The 18,601-nt window shown below is 33.1% G+C and overlaps 2 protein-coding genes across 2 annotated transcripts in view; one reads left to right on the forward strand and one right to left on the reverse strand.

Moving 5' to 3' along the window:
• Positions 1 to 192: 192 nt before the first annotated feature.
• On the forward strand, positions 193 to 1,009 carry LOC100176837 (mitochondrial import inner membrane translocase subunit TIM8). The gene is made up of 2 exons (XM_002128557.4): positions 193 to 457; positions 546 to 1,009. The coding sequence occupies exons 1-2, from the start codon at positions 359 to 361 to the stop codon at positions 714 to 716; spliced, it is 270 nt and encodes an 89-aa protein (XP_002128593.1). The 5' UTR covers positions 193 to 358; the 3' UTR covers positions 717 to 1,009.
• LOC100175239 (dynein heavy chain domain-containing protein 1-like) overlaps positions 898 to 18,601 on the reverse strand; it is a 51,986-nt gene continuing 34,282 nt past the window's right edge. Inside the window, exons 66-98 of the mRNA XM_018811758.2 lie at positions 18,206 to 18,362; positions 17,573 to 17,807; positions 17,230 to 17,351; positions 16,774 to 16,986; positions 16,506 to 16,593; positions 16,114 to 16,238; positions 15,403 to 15,510; positions 14,961 to 15,078; positions 14,398 to 14,650; positions 13,882 to 14,066; positions 13,507 to 13,600; positions 12,992 to 13,164; positions 12,645 to 12,759; positions 12,035 to 12,226; positions 11,621 to 11,809; positions 10,914 to 11,151; positions 10,484 to 10,623; positions 9,759 to 9,959; positions 9,102 to 9,542; positions 8,772 to 8,903; positions 8,108 to 8,314; positions 7,620 to 7,799; positions 6,801 to 7,017; positions 6,094 to 6,288; positions 5,618 to 5,687; positions 4,746 to 5,543; positions 4,148 to 4,292; positions 3,557 to 3,763; positions 3,050 to 3,205; positions 2,712 to 2,939; positions 2,235 to 2,396; positions 1,791 to 1,996; positions 898 to 1,547 (exon numbers count right to left, since the gene is read on the reverse strand). Coding sequence (XP_018667303.2) covers positions 1,361 to 1,547; positions 1,791 to 1,996; positions 2,235 to 2,396; positions 2,712 to 2,939; positions 3,050 to 3,205; positions 3,557 to 3,763; positions 4,148 to 4,292; positions 4,746 to 5,543; positions 5,618 to 5,687; positions 6,094 to 6,288; positions 6,801 to 7,017; positions 7,620 to 7,799; positions 8,108 to 8,314; positions 8,772 to 8,903; positions 9,102 to 9,542; positions 9,759 to 9,959; positions 10,484 to 10,623; positions 10,914 to 11,151; positions 11,621 to 11,809; positions 12,035 to 12,226; positions 12,645 to 12,759; positions 12,992 to 13,164; positions 13,507 to 13,600; positions 13,882 to 14,066; positions 14,398 to 14,650; positions 14,961 to 15,078; positions 15,403 to 15,510; positions 16,114 to 16,238; positions 16,506 to 16,593; positions 16,774 to 16,986; positions 17,230 to 17,351; positions 17,573 to 17,807; positions 18,206 to 18,362 — 6,477 coding nt within the window. The 3' untranslated portion in view covers positions 898 to 1,360. The remainder of the gene's footprint in view (positions 1,548 to 1,790; positions 1,997 to 2,234; positions 2,397 to 2,711; positions 2,940 to 3,049; positions 3,206 to 3,556; positions 3,764 to 4,147; positions 4,293 to 4,745; positions 5,544 to 5,617; positions 5,688 to 6,093; positions 6,289 to 6,800; positions 7,018 to 7,619; positions 7,800 to 8,107; positions 8,315 to 8,771; positions 8,904 to 9,101; positions 9,543 to 9,758; positions 9,960 to 10,483; positions 10,624 to 10,913; positions 11,152 to 11,620; positions 11,810 to 12,034; positions 12,227 to 12,644; positions 12,760 to 12,991; positions 13,165 to 13,506; positions 13,601 to 13,881; positions 14,067 to 14,397; positions 14,651 to 14,960; positions 15,079 to 15,402; positions 15,511 to 16,113; positions 16,239 to 16,505; positions 16,594 to 16,773; positions 16,987 to 17,229; positions 17,352 to 17,572; positions 17,808 to 18,205; positions 18,363 to 18,601) is intronic.

Raw genomic sequence — 18,601 nt, forward strand, 5'->3', positions numbered from 1 at the left:
TTCAATTTACTCCGTAGTAACGTAAACAAACCGTACGGGGCAGTTTACCGATGCGTGACAAAAAGTGTTGCAGTTTTTTTAAAAGTAATTTAAATGTAGTTTAAAAGCAAGTTTATATACATAAACAACAATAATTTATATTTTTAAATTATATTATACCTTAACAGAACTAATTTGGGCGTAATTGATCTTTTAAAAGTTTAAGTTCGTGCTGAATAATGTTCGGAAACACTGATATCAAGCGTGGGATTTCATGAAATTTCACATTGTACTGTTGATAGTTGTGAGTTAAAAAACTGTGGCTGGTATTTTGTAAACCGTAGTTAATTAGGATTCCAAACCAATATCAAATAACGCTATGGACCCTGGAATGTTCGAAGACGTTGCAAACCAGTTGAAAAACAATCCAGAATTGGCTCGAACGTTAGTGGAAGAGCAGAAAAAAATGGAAGCTCAAGTAAGTTTTATTTTAAATTGCTATTTTACTAATAATACGTTGTTCAACCTAAATTACATATACAACCAATGTTATCTTATTTATCCAGATGCAATTAAAGACTATAGTAAACAAGCTGTCCATGGAATGTTGGGACAAATGTGTTGACAAAGTAGGAACAAGTCTTGGTCGGCAAGAAACCTGTTTAACTCACTGTGCGGAGCGTTACCTTGAAACTGATCAATTTATTCGACAAAGAATGACCAACTCAAAGAAATGATACCCCCATGTTTAAATTCTACATTTCTGATTTCACTCTTCAAACTATAGCATAGCAACAACAATATGTTGTTATTAAAAACCTAAATAATTTTAGGCAATTGTGTCACTCTTCTGTTAAATCACCTTAAAAACTTGATGTTTTTCATTTGTGTGGGGTGCCCACCAATCTACTGCTGTAATTTTTTTCTCGTACAGATATAATTGGTGTATTATAGAAACTAAATTATAATTATTAAACAGTTATCTAAAATGCCAATTACAGCTATAATACAAAATGAACTTTTACACCAACACTGGTACATTTAAAACACAGCACACACTTAAGATTACACAGTGAAACTTTTTTAACTTGACACAGGCAACTACATTGGCACAAAAGGTAAAAAAAAAGTTTTATAATTATTAAACAGTTATCTAAAATGCCAATTACAGCTATAATACAAAATGAACTTTTACACCAACACTGGTACATTTAAAACACAGCACACACTTAAGATTACACAGTGAAACTTTTTTAACTTGACACAGGCAACTACATTGGCACAAAAGGTAAAAAAAAAGTTTTAGTATCATTTACATATGCAAGTTGCATAGAGCTACTTCAACAGTGCTTAAATTGAAAAGGGTTTGAAATTAGAATAATTACTCCTTAGTAAGGCTGCAACAAATGGAAACGCCATTGGTTAAACACTGCTCAGGGTCTTGGTCTGTTGGAATCTGAACAAATGTAAGCACATCTTGTGCTGAACACATTCTTGGGTTCTCTTCTTCATTTATCCAAATTGGACAATCATATTTGACTTGTTCTTCTTGATCTAGTATCTTAGACCTAAAAAAATGTTTTTCATACTCGTAACCCAGATTGTATGTGTGTCTATGAGTGCAGTTAAATATCTACAAAAGTAATAACCAAAGTAAACAAAATTAAATATAAATATATTGTGAAAAGTTTCACTTAGAGCAACAAACAAACATAAAAATGGCGAGTATATCTCGATAGCAACATGAGTTTTAGTCAGGATAAGAAAAAAATTACATTCAATAATTCAAACTGTATTTTTTAATATTTTACCTTCTATGGATTGATTTTTTTTCAGCCGTGAGTTTTAGCAAAGGCATTTTGTATTTACGGAGCATTTTGCTTTCTTGCAAAATGCCCGTCTTTTTGTTGTACATTGCCTTGTGTAAGTAAAGCCCTTCAATGAAAACTGTTTCAAAATCTCCAGGTGTTTGTAACTTCCCATCCACAGGTATCAGTACAGTTGTGGTAAAGATGAACTGAACACAACAATTATTAAAAAAAACAACAAATTAGTTTCATTAAACCATTAGGAATAGGTATTGAGGGAAGACACAAACATTGGTATTCAAAAAGACCTAGTGTTTCTAGTAGGGTCTTGACTTTTAAAGACAAAAACATAGGCTGGATTAAAATTCGTTTACAAGTACAACTACTGCTAGCTCCAATTATGCTGTTAAACATATTTTAGTTTTATACACATTGTATACTACTGACTTCTTTGGAAAATGTGCATTTGTGTGAATCCTGAAACTTTGCCCTTGCAGTGGAGAAAAGCAAACTCTGTAGAAATAGATCTGGTCGTGTAAAAGCTGCCAAGTTGTATGCAAACAATGTTTGGGTTGCTGATGAACATCTGCTGCTGGCAGATTCATGGTCCTGAAGATTGATGGCAAATGTTGGATTAAAGGTCTAAACTTGATAAAAGTATTATTTTGTGCTAAAAAGGATTTTTTTTCTATTTAAAGTGTCAGTCTCCAGTAATAAATTCTAATAAATTAATAAAAATCTTTGACTGAAAGTATAAACTGTAGTTACTTAATAAAAATACTACTTTATTCGAAAAATGACTTTCTTTATTTGTAGACCCGTTTTAAGAGTCATGAATTTAAAAAAAAATAGTTATTATGTTGCAAACCAGGAAATTTAGATGTCTCTTGAACTCAAATACAAAGGTTTTTTAATTTAACTTACTTTTATTACACTCGATGATGGGACAGGTACTTTAATATTGGTAGCAGAGCTGACAGCGTGGTTTATATATTTCCCCAACAACTCTGCACGTTTATCAAGGTGTTTTATAAACATTGAAAGAGATTGGTTCGAGTGGAATTTAAAAAGAGAGTGATGTTTTTTCAGCCACGAGCGTGGAAGTCTGTCAACAGCTATATCCTCTGTCAATGCTAATAGCTGTGAACTCGACTGGAAAAAATAAACAAAAATTAAACCATCAAAAATAAAAGAAATTGGGTATCTGTAACTTTAACAAATGAAAATCAACAGTAAGATATCATAAAAAGTCTTCTTATTACCTCTAAGTCACCTCTCAGCATACTTAAACAGAGATTTAGGTCTGTTCTAATTATATAAATAGCTGAGTGAATCCTCTGGACCTCCGCTGAGAAAAAATCCATCATTGGTGCCGACATAATGCTGTTGTTTGTATCAGGAACTCGCGTTTCTTGTATCTGAAAATTTGTCACATTAATGAAACATAATATGCAATCAAAACGCAGCAGAACTTAGAGATAGTTATACAGTAATACCACATTGTAGATATATTGAGTTGAAATATACAAAGTAGCATCATAATGTATAAACTCATTGTAGTAACTTTGACCAAGAGGTTTTGAGATATCAGACTAGCTGTCACATAATATATGATGAAATGTTTCACCTTTATATCATATGATACATGTAAAGTACAAGGATACTTATGCCATTGCACCTAATATATTTGACTTGTTTTAGCCAAAAACAACCTTAACAACAAAACCATACCCTAACACACTGTGAATCATACATAATAATGCACTGACCTGCTGCATGTAATTGTCTAATGTTCTTTTTATATGAACAGCAAAGTAAGGTAACATGGATGGTTGGTCCGCCTTTACACTTCTGCCTTTCCTTATCAGTTCAGTTGAAACAACAAACTCTAAGTCATGGCTGATTCTCCTGCTGTTATATAAAGTTGTCATCGTTTCTGCAGCTGGGTGGAGACCCAGGTCTTGAAAGTTTGGTTTCTGAAATTGATAAATAAGAAAAATTAATGTCTCCATAATAAGTACATGTTTAAATTAAAACCTAAAATTGCATAGTAACACTAAACTAGAACTCTCATACAAACCATCTATTTTATAACATGGGAAATTTAGGTCTGAGTTAGGGATGCCAGCAACCAGGATGTACTGCATAGATCTCTTCTGATATTGAAGCCTGTTGCTTTTTTCGAAGGTGGGCAACAAGGGCCCCTAATGGTAATAAATAGGAAATATTTTCTGGACACCACCAGTAAAGATACATAGCACACCAAAATTCAAGATGCATTTACGTACTATAGTTTTTTTAGAGACGGTAGGCAGGACAAACAAATTTGTTAGCTGTCACATTTTGCATTTACATATTACCTGCAAAAGAACTTCGAAGCATTGCTCAACACCTCCACCTAGCTGTGAAAGTTTACCCAGAATCGACTTAAGGTTTCTATGTTTTATTTTATCAGTTTGATGATTCATATATTCGTTTGCGATGGTTCGCACGATGTCAAATTCTCTGTGAATAAATAAATGCGAGTTGTGATACCGAATACTTTAGCCTTTATCAAAATCGACAATTTTCGTTCATTACCATAATTATTAGCGGAAATGTATAGCCTATGCTTAAAAGCCTTTCTGTTTAGAAAAATTGTAATATATAGTCAAAAGTGACCTAGTATACAAGATCTACATTAGTATATAAGACTAGTATACATGATTTATATAAGTTATCAATATTTGGCATTAATAACCTTGTTTGTATGTTCAATAATATGAGGGCTGGGTTTCTAAGACCTGAGCTTTCCCAACTGTCAGTTAATTCATATATAAATAGTTCTTTTTATTGCAATTTAGGCTAGTGTCTTGAAACTGCTAGTAAACTTAATATATGAAGCTTTTAAAATGGCATTTTAACTGCATACTGTCTGAAATCCATCCTAGAATATAAATGAACCAGCAATTAATTTACCTTTGTTCGAAAATATGTCCAGTCATCATCCACTTGGATAAACTTCTTGCAGTTTTATCGTGATCCATCATTAAAAGTCTTGCTGAACTTTCTAACTCTCCATCTGTCCACATTGAAACTGAATCCATTTTATTGTACATGGATCTCTGCAGCAAGATACTGTGTAAAACAGCTAGCTGCACCATCACCTTATTTTTGACTTCGATTGAACTGATTTCTTTCGTCATGGCTGCTGTTAAGTTATACGGCAACGCAATTCGATTCCAGTAACTTGGCCCAATGTTTTGAACAGCAGCTTGCTTTGGATGTTGAATGCCCTCAGCAGCAGCCACAATACGCTGGTGTGTTTTCTTCACCAAATCCCTGTTTTCAGTTGGAATTTCAAGCGTGACGAATTTTGCGTTGCTCAGTAAAACCCCAGGGAAATTTCTCTCAAGATCTGAAGTGTCTCTGTAAACCATCCATAACCTGAATTGATCATGGCAGAGGATGTTACTCCTCATGATCACTTCTTCCTCTGTGATTTCAGAACCGCGACTCCTCCCTTGGCCATCTTCATCAGTTAAAGTGGCAACGGATCTCATAGTAACTTCATCCTGTCTCACAACTGTGATATGCGGCATCTTCAATCGATATTCTGCATCTGAGTAAGCATCAGCATCTGCTACTGTGGAAAGAATCCTCAAAAACTTGGCTGGCCACTTTTGCTCCAGGTGACAGTTCTCCAGCATCAACCAATGCCCGTGCACCATGCATCGTTCAAGTAAGCCTCCAAGATCATTTTCAAAACTTGCAGACCTAAAACCAAAGTCAAAAATAAAGAGGGTTCACGAGACACTACTAAGAAATGATAAATTTTAAAATTCAAATACCTTTGTAGAAAAGTGATTTTTTTCTTTTGAGCGAGTGCTTTCACTTCAATAGAAGGAATGAAACAGGTGTCTGAAATAAAATTCAACATCAATTATTTATCTGAACGTGGGCAAGAAAACTGAGTATATGCCATAGTGGCTTTATATGCTATTACTAGGTTGTAGCAAAATTGGTAAGTGCCATTTCTAGGACACATATACCAACCATGGTAGCAAAAGCAAGTATTGAACTCAGCATCCTACAGTTACAATGCATACACCCTGACTGCAGGTAAAATATTGTATTATGGTTGCATATGAATGTAACTTACTTTATCCTTGTGTGGCCGAAAACGACAGTCGTTAAACACGGGTGTTCTGTTTCATACACCTCGTGCCGGCTTACGAGTTCCCGAGTATGTTACTTTGTGAGTAATTATGGCAAATTTACCCACTGCATTAAGGGAATATTTAAGCACACAATATTCTATGCTTACCTTTTGGAGCTTGAGGTAAAACAAAAACACATGGTTTATTATGTGCAAGGCTGGGTAAGACACTTGATAAGTAGAAAGTATTTGGTTTGGTTGTTACTCCACCAAGCACGCTCGTATTCAAATCGGATATCACTTTACTTAGCACATCAGGGACCAGGGTTTTCCATAGTAGTGCTTTTTGACCAAGTGATAACCCTGGAATACATAGGTTGTGTTAAAGTTTTAAGAAGTAAACATTTTATTGTTAGGATATACATTACAAAGCACTGACAATGGCAATAAACTGTTTAGGGGAGATTTTTAACAAACAAAACTGGTAATTTTTCTTGAAAATTGCTCTGCTGGTAAAAGTCTTAACTTTATAGCAGCAACACCATTGTGAGCGCATGTGTCCTTGGGCAAGACACCTAACGGCAATTTCTCCAACCCAGTGGTCACTAATGGGTTGTTCAAATTATCAGCCATATATAAAAGAAAGAATTCAAAAAACTAGTCACCCATAAAGTAACATACATAGTAACTCGTAGGCTGGCGAGGTGTGTGAAAAAAACACTCATGTTATAACAACTGCCGTTTTCCGACCACGTGAGGATAAAGTAAGTTACATTCATTCATCCAACATTTCAATTGCCATATGAATTTTCATTTTATAATATCTTTTTACCTATATTTCAATATTTTTCAAAAACCACTAATGTAAAACTAACTGTGTAGCTTGTTGCATGGCACCCTGCCCAACAACACAGGTGGTGAAGTGAGATATTCCTTCCAACGCTTTGGTTTTGTTGACATAGAGTCAGCGAGGCCAAGGAATGCTTGGTGTGACATCTCAAGTCTCAACACATCTTCCCAACCTGAGTAATCCAACCATGTAGGTTTGTGAAGGTGGGTGAGGTCGTGAGAGGATTCTGTGGGTTTCTCACCCTGAAGTCAAAAATATGATTGGAATACATTTAAAAAGGCGGAAAAAATGCAAAAAAATGAAAAATGGCAAAAATAGCAGACCTCAAAATAATTAAAACACTTGTAAACAAACAAATAGGTCTAAAATGCACAAGAAATAAACATAAGTCAAAAAGATTAGAATACACTTGGAAAAAACAAAAAGGCTTACAACGAACGGGAAAAAAAGACATTAAAAATTAGAATACACTTGTAAACAACCAAAAAAATCACAGGTCAAAAGGATTGGAATACACTTGGAAAAACCAAAAAAGGCTTAAAATGCATAGGAAAAAACAGACATTAGAAAGATTAGAAAACAAAGAGAAAATAGTTTCATGTCATTTAGGTCAGAAAATTAGCACGGGGCAACAAGAATCCATTAAAATATGTTATTTTTTAAATGTTACCCCTTATGTAATAGACTTAGGGCGACATGCAGAAAGTATAATTAAGTTTTCCGCTTGATCATTGTTTAGTTAATCAATGATCAAGCAGAAAACTTTAATACACTTTCGGTATGCGATCCTTAAATACCATGTCTAATACCACACTGTGTATTTTTTATTACCATGTAAACTTACCACAATACTGGTAGCACCAACAAGGTCCACCATCTCATCTCTTGTCATTTTCTTATCCTTAATAAGTTGCTCCAGTGATAACAACGTACACAGAGTCTGAGAATCTTCAACAAACATTTCCTTCTCAACTAATTTTAACAAATTGTCCGTCAGCCCTTGCTTTAGTTCTACAACTCTTGACTGTAAAGAAAATACTTTGTTTTTAAAATAAAAGAGGTAAAAAACAGGCTTTTTATGGTTGATAAAATTCATTTTTGTAAGTATGTGTGTTGCAAAAATTGATTTTAAAATGATTTTTTTTTAAATAGAATTATTTGGGCAGATTTTAGGAAGTCTATATTGCATTAAACTAAACAAATGAAACACTAATATTTTAGAATTTCTAGCTCATAAAGTATGAACAATTAAAAAATCTTATTTTTTTGCGATGTATAAAGAATCTAACTTGAATTACCTTGTAATCAAACATAACCCATTTTTAAACCAACCTTAAGCAAAACTCCCACACTTCCACCAGAAGTAGCCGCCCCACCACTGCTTTTGCCACGAACGCGAGATTTTAAACATTCTTCGTAAAATCGGATGAAATGAGATGCAGGGAATTTGTATAGAGGAGGGCGAAGCACCGAGACTCGCTCAAGGACATCAAACAACATCCGACCGTGTGTGGACACTTCAATCAACTCAATTTTTTTCTAAAAAAAACAAACTTTTTTCTGAAAAAAACACTTTTTTTTTTCTGAATAAAAACAAACTTTTTCTGAAAAAAAGTTAAATAAAATATTCTTTTGGAAAAAAAGAATAAACGGTTTTCAAATTATTTTTATTCAAGGACTTACTTTATGCATATTGGTTTAATTTTTCTGATAGTTTTTGAACAGCATTATTTACAGTATAAAGATCTGTTGCATATTGTCACATGGCCTAATGTCTACAGAGAAAACAATGTATATATGTTCATTTTTCTTACATAACTGGCAATGTACTTCAAACACCCCTAATATATAACAGCGATACACCTATAAGAAATATTTTCCAGGTACAATCAAATGGCCAAAAGGTATAAATCAATTTGTCTCAAATTCCTAAAACATTTTTCTATAAAATCAAAGTTATTAACAAGTTCTCATTTATTTAAATAAATGATTTCACCTGCAATAGATTTTGTTCCATTATTTTAGTTTCATGCAAGCTATTAATTGTAGTTGTAGCATCTCTTTTACAGATTTGAATGGCTTTCAACACAGTAGGATCATGTAATACAGGGCCTTCAATCTCAGCTATCTATAAAGAAAAAAAAACATATTAAACATTTCAGAATTTAAATATAAATATTTTAACAAAAATTGAAAGAATTTAAATTGCAAAAACAATTTTATGGTACAGGGTGTACAAATAACAGGCTTGATTTTGAAGTAAACTGCATCTATTATTATGACAATAAAAAAGTTACACTCAACCACAATAAAAATAATAAGAAACCTTCATAAGAAGATTGTCGTGCAGCTGCTCATATAGCTCCTCCAAGTGGAAGATGTCAGCTTCCATTAATCTTCTTTGTGCTTCGAACTCCGGCCGCTCCTGTGCGAGGACAATATGCTCCAACTTCTCCTCCAATCCATCGCTCGACAGTGACAAGTCCGTGACAGCGTAGAATGCAGGAGGAAGGAGGAACATCCCAGGAGACTCCCGCATCCCATGAGTGATGGAGATGCTCAGACTCAAGTAGAGACGAAAGCGAGGGTTGATCTCGCTCCTCTGGATGTTGAGAGCACGGGATGGGAGGGATCGGAGCTCAGTGTAAGTGATGAGGAGGTGTGCTCCGTGATACATGGCGCTCACGAGGAGATTGGGAAGATTAGGATCAGTTGATCTGCAAACCCACAACTCATCCAAGGACAGAGGGGGTGGGGTCGCTTGTTTCTAAAAGTTGATGAAAAAAATACAATTTAAAAAAACAATATGAGATAGTAAAATCTCATATAAAATAATATCAGAAAAGTATGTCAAAATAAAATTGCCCAAAGCCATGTATGAAAACTACCAATATTTTCAATACGTACCACTAAACTAACAAATCAAAGTTTCTTGAAACTGACTGTCATTTAAAATTGACATCCAATAATAAATATTTTCCACCTGGACTTCTATAAGTTGATCTTCTTCCATCTCCCTTGCATCTTCATCTTTAGGAGCGACTCCTGTTTCGGATGACTCATCATTAACATCACTTGGCTCGTCAGCAAAACGCACGAGTCGTGATTTTAAAGCTTCAGTCGATGCACGAGAGTCCGGGAGATCAGGTTGGGAATCACCAGCCATGCTCACGCTTGTGGTTATCTGTAAGTTTTATAAACAAATTTTTATATAGTCGTTTTATAACTCCCTTGAACAGAATTTAATTGTGCTTAAATTTGGATTTAAAAAAAATACTGTATTACTTAAAAAACTGTTTGTTAAAATGTACACAGGGTGTTTTATAACTCCATTAAACAGAATTTCATGGTTGCTTAAATTTGTATTTAAAAAAATACTGTATTACTTAAAAAACTATGAAACAAAATATGTGAAGTTCATGCAGTGTTTTTAGCTAGAATATATTTGGAAATTCTGGAAGAAATTGTTTGAAGGGCTAATTAAAGTGAGTTTAAAATGGAGTTTGCAGTAGAGACTATTATTTTACATTGCTGATTTCTTACAATATATTTACCCATAGTATTTTAGACATAAACTAAATATCTCTTAATTCCTAATACTTGTGTTGTAATATAAGTAGACCAATGTTTCAGAAAACTCAAACTCAACATTATTGCAATGGTTAACATTGAATTCCACTGAAAAAGTCTGTCTTATATCAAATATACCTCAGTTTCAGTTGGACTTGCAGTATCACTATGATAAGAGGATGAAGATGTTGCTCCCGCATCTTCTATGATCCCAAGACTCTCAGCCAAGCTTGATGCTGCTGTTGATACTCGTGATTGATCAACGGATGGATTTACTTCTGTGGGAAATATTTTAATAGAAAAAAGTTCATATACTTTTGCTTTAGTACAGCGATTGTCACGTTTATGCGATTGAGAAAAAACAAAGTTATATTTACAGAGAATAAATTGAGGACATAATTTAAAAACACTGATTTTGCATATACTTTTATATTAACCTCGAGACAGAAATCTTTAAAACAATTTATGTGCTTAAAAGTTAATTTTATACTGAATTGAGGTGTTTAAGAATGTTAAAATATCTAGAAAAATGAAGAATGGAATTGTTTGATTATAAAGATAAAATTACCTTCTTCCATATTCTCTATATCCGATTTTAATCGATGTAGAATGCAGTTGATCCTCGTCTCCGCTTGATGATCAGGATCATAGAACAAACACCAGGAGGATTTCTGATGAAGATTGAGAGCATGAATGCGGAGGATGTCGCTACGAGATCTCGCATCACGAGGAACACCGGACCTGTGCCATCCTCGTTGCTCTCCGGATGTTGAGAGGATGCCAAAGAGGGAAAAGTCATCCCGGATCTGAAACATCATAAATATTTTTTATTATTTATTTTATTCTGTATGGGTGAGGTCCTTGAGGACCTGGGATTTAAGCCAGATTTGGCCTATTACCCCAATACCCATAAGTCTGAAATTTAAGTGCTCACGATACATAGAAGCGTAGATAGAAGAATGAAGATATTATATTTTCTAATTCTACTTGTCTTCGTTTATAGCATGTCCTAAAGCAGTGTTTCCCAATGTTTTTCTAGTTGTCCAATAGTTGGGAAGCGCTAAATTTGCTAACAATACATATCACCGAATGTGTAAAAGCCTGAGATATTATTGGTGGTTGAAACAGGAAAATGGTACATTAAAAACCTTAATATACACAAGTCAAAATGGTGTTCTGTAGGAATACACAGCCACATTAGAATTAAACTAACATTAATGAAAAACAAAACCCTGAAAATGAGATAATCCCCATATTTCAATACATGCAAATAACCTTAAGTAGGGTAGGTTTAGAAGAACTGCTCAGGTTTTCAGATGAAGTTGCAAAATCGTCATCACTCCATATTGATTCCGATTCTGATTTGCTGTAAACTGATGATGGTTCGGAACTAACAGCTTGTTCTGTTGACTTGTTGGGTTTGGTTGGAATTTCAAGCAATTTACTTTCACGATCAATATATCCCTGCAAATAAAAAGTAGAGTTAAAAAAAATTGTGAAAAAACTTGTTTGAATTTATACCTGAAAAAGCTTGAATTTATACCTGATTTTCAAAAGAAGTAACATACATGGTAACTCATAAGCTGGCATGAGGTGTTAAACCCGTGTGATAACGACTGTCGTTTTCCGGTCACGCGAGGATAAAGTAAGTTACATTCATTCAATCATTAAAAAAAACAACATTCTTACATTTTTACATGTGTAGATCCAACTTAACAAAGAGTTTTCTCTCTGATCACTTCGTAATACACCATGGTAAGCAACACAAGCTGCAGTGAGCGAGGCATCCCCTATTGCTGATTCTAACCTAGATATTGAACAATCTCTCTCTTTCTTCCATCTATCCACATGTTCTTGCATGTTGGCCATCAGAACTTCAGCCTGAGATTAAAACAGTTTTTATGTATATTTATACATCATTTTTTAAGTTTTAATGTATAGTAGGGTGGAGGGAGATAGAACCTTTTTTTCATTTTGTTTTCTCGTCTCATTCCGTAGTAGTAAACAAAGGACATTCAAAGAATTATAAAATCATATCTTCTTAACTCCCATACAGCGTTGTTAATTGTTTAAACACAATTAGTATATTTAGATATTATGTGCTTAAGGTATCCCGTCTTCCCCCACCCTACCATATTTATAAATTTATACATGTCTTTTTTATACTTTAATCGTCTTGATTATAAGGATACTGCAATGTTTAAATGTTTTTGTTTGTATAAGCTGACTAAAACTAACACACAATTTAAATACATGCTACTTAAAAAGTTACAAAGAGAAATCAACAACTAAAACTTACTTTTTCAATTTGATTATCCAGATTTTTAAGTTCCCGTTCAAATTGCTTTACGGCATGACTTGCGTTCTTGTGCATCTGAATCTTTGAATCTAATTCTTCTTTAATCTGGTTACACCTGGAAAGATTATTATAAGTATCAAATGGTTAATTACAAAAATTATAAAATAATTGTCAATAGTTTTAAATTATATCACATGGGTGCAAAAATGAAATCAATTGCTAAATTTCAAAATGGTGGTACGAAAATTTTCTCTGACTTTTGTTGAATATATTTTTTATTAAAAAAAGTTTTTTTTTGCTTAACAGACCACAAGCCGTTTTGTTAAACAAATTTGATATTTTTTTACCTGACACGTTTTGAGCCAAGTGTAGCTTGAGCAGAAAACAATTTTGCTTCAGCTCTTCGTTGAGCTGCAAGTTTTGGTTGTAAAGCTCTCAGAGTTTTTGAATAATTGTAAATTGTGTGAACCCATCTACAGAGTGATTCTGCAGCTTTACTTCCCTTTGCGATGTACTCTGGCTGTAAAAATAATATTTTTATTGGAAATGTATTAGTTGCGATTGTATTGAAAATGTGAACAAGTCTTAAATATTAATTTAAAGTAACTTGCTTTATTCTGGCGTGACGAGATGTTCATTCACCTCATGCCAGCTTACAACCATGGATGTTACTTTGTGGGTAAATATTTTTGGGGTTAGAGGCCTGCTAACCATGCGCCGGACAAGCATTGTGTTTTATTTTTGTAATAAAAAACTTTGATAATTTAATATGGATCAGAAGCAAAAAATGTGTTGGTTTAACTCCTGTATACCAATAACAGATGAGAAAGTTTTTGTTTTTAATTCAAAAAACAATCCTTACCTTAAACTCAGGTGACCGAACATATGAACGAATTTTTTGGAAAATATTTTCAGGAATTTTATCTTTTTCATAAAACTCAAGTCCTCTGAAGAATCTGAAATCATGAAAATATTGTGATTTAAATTTTTTAACAAAACCAAAATCAACCATTGTTTAAAACTATGCTTTTAAGAAACATTAAACATGAAAATGTTTTTTTTTTTCAAATATTTTGATTTATTTTGATAATTTTACCTATACTATAAAAATCAAAAATATTTTTTTTTAAATTTTCAAAAATTATAAAATAAATTAATGAATAATAAAAAATGTACTTGCGTTTTTTCTTAAAAATTTAAACACCTTAAGATAAGTTAAAGAAAATTAAACAATTACTTGTCTTTGTTAATAAGAGCTTTTCCGTTTTCCCAGTTCGCTGGCTCGACATTGAACATGTGGCACAAACAAGTCACTACTACAACAGCGCTATCTGGTGGTTTGGTGTAACGTTTGATCTCGTCAAAACTTCCTTCGTTAAGTGACGAGAGAATTTCAACAGCTGAGAAATGCATTGGGTTCACCTGGTAAGAAGAAAGTATCACAATAAGATGGACTTTAATGCGGGCAAAAGTTATTTATTCAAAACATTTATATAAGTATGCTAAATATTATAAACATTTCTTTTTACAGGTTGTAAACAAGATAATTTAAAAAAAGAATTTGGTTTCAAATAATATGATATCTTATATCCATATTACATAAAAAAGTTCCATTTCATGGTGCTTTTATGGTGCATATTTTAAAAATTAAAATATGTTTGTAAAATGAAATATGTAAAATATGTTTAAAATTTAAAATATGTACAAATAAAATAACTATGTACAATTTTAAAATATAATATTGAAACCCCACCTTATCAAATGCAGCTTGTGAGTCTCTTCTCAATTGTTCCAACTCAGCTTCCAACATCGCAATATTGTCTTCCTCAATTGAACATCTTTGTCTCGCCTCCGTGTACTCCTGTCTCTCATCCTCAACGTGTTTCTTCCAGGATCTTTCGTGCTCCCGGGCAAACTCCAACTTCGGGAGGAGCTGCTCTCGAGAGTCCTTGGATTGAAGAAGAGAATCATCCGCTTGATTGACCTTTCTCAGAGCTTTTTCATATCTGAATTTAAACCATTAATGTAAGTTATAACATAAGGCAAGGCTTCTGAGTATAGCAGCCATGATTTTAATTGGCATTTCTATTTAAAAAATTTTACACCTAGTGTTATTATAATGACTGTTGTTTTTCTGCTAATACCATTCTCTTTGTTATTTTAATTATTATGATATTTGGTACTGTATTCAAAGAAAAATAATTTAAAAAATGTTTTAAGGGTATTTTATAAACATTACATTACACCAAAATCGTTGGGGGGGGGGCAAAAAATAGAAAACCAGTATGTGCTACTTCAGAAATATAGCATAAGAACCTGTTAATAACTTGTATCTCTTGTTTTCGTATCATACGAGCAATGCTTTCAAACATGTTTATCATCTGTTTGAATGTTATTGGGTTCAATATATCTTCTGCTCCATGGAGAAGGGATGCTGGAATGTAAGGCTTTGGATGGTAAAAAATATAATGGTAGTTAAATAAACTTTATTTAAAGGAAGTGAATATTTTCTAGTATGATTTAGGTATTTTGGATTTTTTAGAAGTTTTATAGTTTTATATTTTATTATAAACGAACAGAATGAAACGGTAAAAGGTGTTAATTCATCAATAAAAAATAAAATTTCTATTCTCCAAAAATTTTTTTACATTTTTGGTTTGATAGCTAAAATCAGTATGATAAGTGACCACAAAAAATACAAAATAGTCCAAAAAATAAAAAATAGTCTAAAATGTTGAACAAGTTAAATAACACATACCTTTAGCTCTTGAAAGTGAATCTTTATGCAGAAACGACATAAGATGACTGAGATTGGTTAGTTGATGCTCTATTGATGACATGGATGACCATGGCAGCCACTCGCTCTCTGTGGGCAAGAAATATGTAGTTCGAAATTGAACGACGAAATAAAAACAAGCGTATTTATTCTTGTGTGCCAGGACAACAACAGTCCTTCTAACACTATAACACTAGTGTTCTGTTTCATATACCTCAATTGTTGTGGATTGTGTTGCTATAAGTATCTCTGTGTGCAAGGAATATGTAGTTAGAAATTGAACGACGAAATAAAAACAAACGTATTTATTCTTGTGTGCCAGGGTAACAACGGTTGTTATAACATTCATAACATGGTGATCTGTTTCATACACCTCAATTGTTGGGAACTATGATACTATAAGAGTGCAAGGAATACAGATATTTAAAGATTGAAGGGACATAATTTGTGTGTGCATGATAAGGCAATGACAGTTGTGTATAATGACTCTGGTTATAACATAAGTGTTCTGTTCCATACACCTCGTGCCCACCGATATATGCAACTTAGTGGGTAAATCCTTTGATGTATTATTTTTCTGTATAGCTATTTCGGTAACTAATTAGAGATCACTAGGTTGGAGAAATGTAATTTTTTTTATGATCCCGTAATATTAAAGCATAGTTTATGAAAATTATGATTTTTTATATTCACCATGTTTCATGTCATCACGTGATGAGATTTTCTGTAAGAAATGATGAGCGACCGTCTGCCATGATTCGTGATTCCATTCACGAAATAAATCAACACTTGAAAAGTGATGTAAAATATCTGGACACCTGGAATGTGAATAACGATTTGGTTTATTTTCTGATTAAAACATTACAAGTATTAATGTAGGATTTAAATAAAACGTATGCCAATAAACCAACTGCCAATGATTATAAATCAACTAAAATGTTACTGTTTTTTATAAAAATTTTTCTGTGTTATTCTGCAAACTTAAATTCAGATTCCAAAATTCCTTCAATACATTTTATTAGGTAGGGCTGGTGGAATAAGCGGGTTACATTCATTCATTTAATTATTTTCTACATTAGGATCACCTTTTGAGCAGTTGATGAAAAGAATGAAGTTTATTATTGTTTCCAAACAATGAATTTGGTTTATATCGAGACAAATCTTCATGGAGACCTAAAAATATAAAATGTTATTAGTTATAGGGACAACAACAATGTAGTTTTAAAAAATCGTTTGGGGATTGTGGACATAAACTATAAATTAATGAATTACCCATATATGCTTGTAACTCAAGTTACCATAAATTTTAGTAAAAAAACTGCCATCATTTTAAGAAAAAACAAACCAACCTACCATCATTTTTTGGGAAAGAGGCAAGCACCACCACATGTAGATTGGTAAGCACCCGTGAAAAATACGTTTCTAGATTCTGGTCAAGTTTTTCAAGAGCTGTTTTCTTTCCACCAGAAGTTGATTCAGACGTGGCGGTCACAACACTGGAGCCTTGCGCAAATTCTGCTGCAATTTTCGCCAGCTCTGTGTGTGTGTATAAAGCAGGGCACTGACCTGTATGTTAAAACAATAGGTAAAATAATTTGATGATGAATAGTGTTAGATGTGGAATGATCACGCCTTTTATCCAAAACTTTCTTTCTTTTTTATCAATAAGCCTCTTTTTTATCAATTTTAACAACTGTTGTTTTACTGTTACCACTTGTCTTTTCGCTTTTGTAAACTCTACCGTTCTTCGTTATCGTGATCAAAAAGGCGAAATAAATTTTTTTTATTTATTCAAAAAAATGTTCTTACCGTTTTGCACAAGAGCACATATATCATCAAGCGATTGAGGGTTCGCAGAGAAAGGTTCATCTAACATTAGAATAACAGGTTTGTCGCGTACACCTGCCTCAAAACTTGCATCTTTCAGCAACCTAATAAAGTAATTTGACTTTAACTTTATTTTATATGTAGTATAGTCATTAATCAATTTTTGTGTAGGTACAATTGGGCAAAGGAAAATTAAGGTTAAATCTTATGTCTCTGAAATTGCTGTTTCTGTGATTACCTGTATAAAGTATTAGTTTCATTTTGTTCTGGTTTATTTTTACAACAACAGCAATTGATTAATACAAGTTTGAGTCTATCCACTTACTGTCTTAGATAAGTTTTTCGATTCAAACTTTTCCATTGTGATTTTTCAGTCATGAAAAGTTTTGATCCAGTAAGATGAGCAATGAGACGCGTCAGTGATTTCCTTCCCGCAAATCGGGATGTGGAAAGCAGCAGAGCATGACCACCGTGCTTTAATGACATTGATCGTGCTAATCGTGCAGCGTGACGCACCGCTTGACCGAAGAAGACCAAATCCATGTTCTGTTTTGAAGAATCTTAAAAAAAAAACACAACAAAAACTGAGTTTTTCGTAATAAATATAAAAGAAATATGTAAAGTTGGTGATGATATTCAGGACTATATGTATTTCATAAATGCAGATACATAATACTAAATATACTTATAATGTTCATGTAGTTGTGTTACAGCCTTACCAGCAACTAAAAGTTATACCAAAAATATTTTGTCTAAAAAGTTAAATGCACCTCTGCAGGGTAGTTTTTATAGTTTAACATTTGAAAGCTTCTAATTAAGCAAAGTTTTTTAACTTTACTGCTCTGTGCAAACATATAACGCCAACGGTTCTATGGTTAAATTCCTGTGTTAAGTTGCAGTCTTTCCAACTTTTATACAATACTATAACATCAACATAAAAAATCTACCAAATCCTTACCATTATTATAAGCATCAAGACAAAGTGAAAGAGCTTCAGCCAACTGAGGTTCCGTGCTTTCCACATATCCATCTGCAGTTGTACTTTGACCCAAAGCACTGGACAGAATTCCTCTGCTGAAAAGAACTGAAGTGGATTCTTCGTTTGGTTGGAGAACCTGGATTGTAAGATAATTACCTGAAAAATGTTTTGCTAAAAATAGAGAAATGAAAGTATGAACTTGTTTCACACTTGGTGGGGTAACCAAGAAGTTTTGACGCGCAGTTTCTGTTTTATATATTTTGTGCCTGCTTATGAGTTAATATTTTAATAATATTGTCGGTAATTGTTTTTGTTTCAAATCTTTATAATATTTCGTTACTTTTACATAAAAAGAACAAACAACCATAATAACAA

Source organism: Ciona intestinalis, chromosome 4, assembly GCF_000224145.3.
Source record: "Ciona intestinalis chromosome 4, KH, whole genome shotgun sequence".
NCBI lineage: Eukaryota > Metazoa > Chordata > Ascidiacea > Phlebobranchia > Cionidae > Ciona > Ciona intestinalis.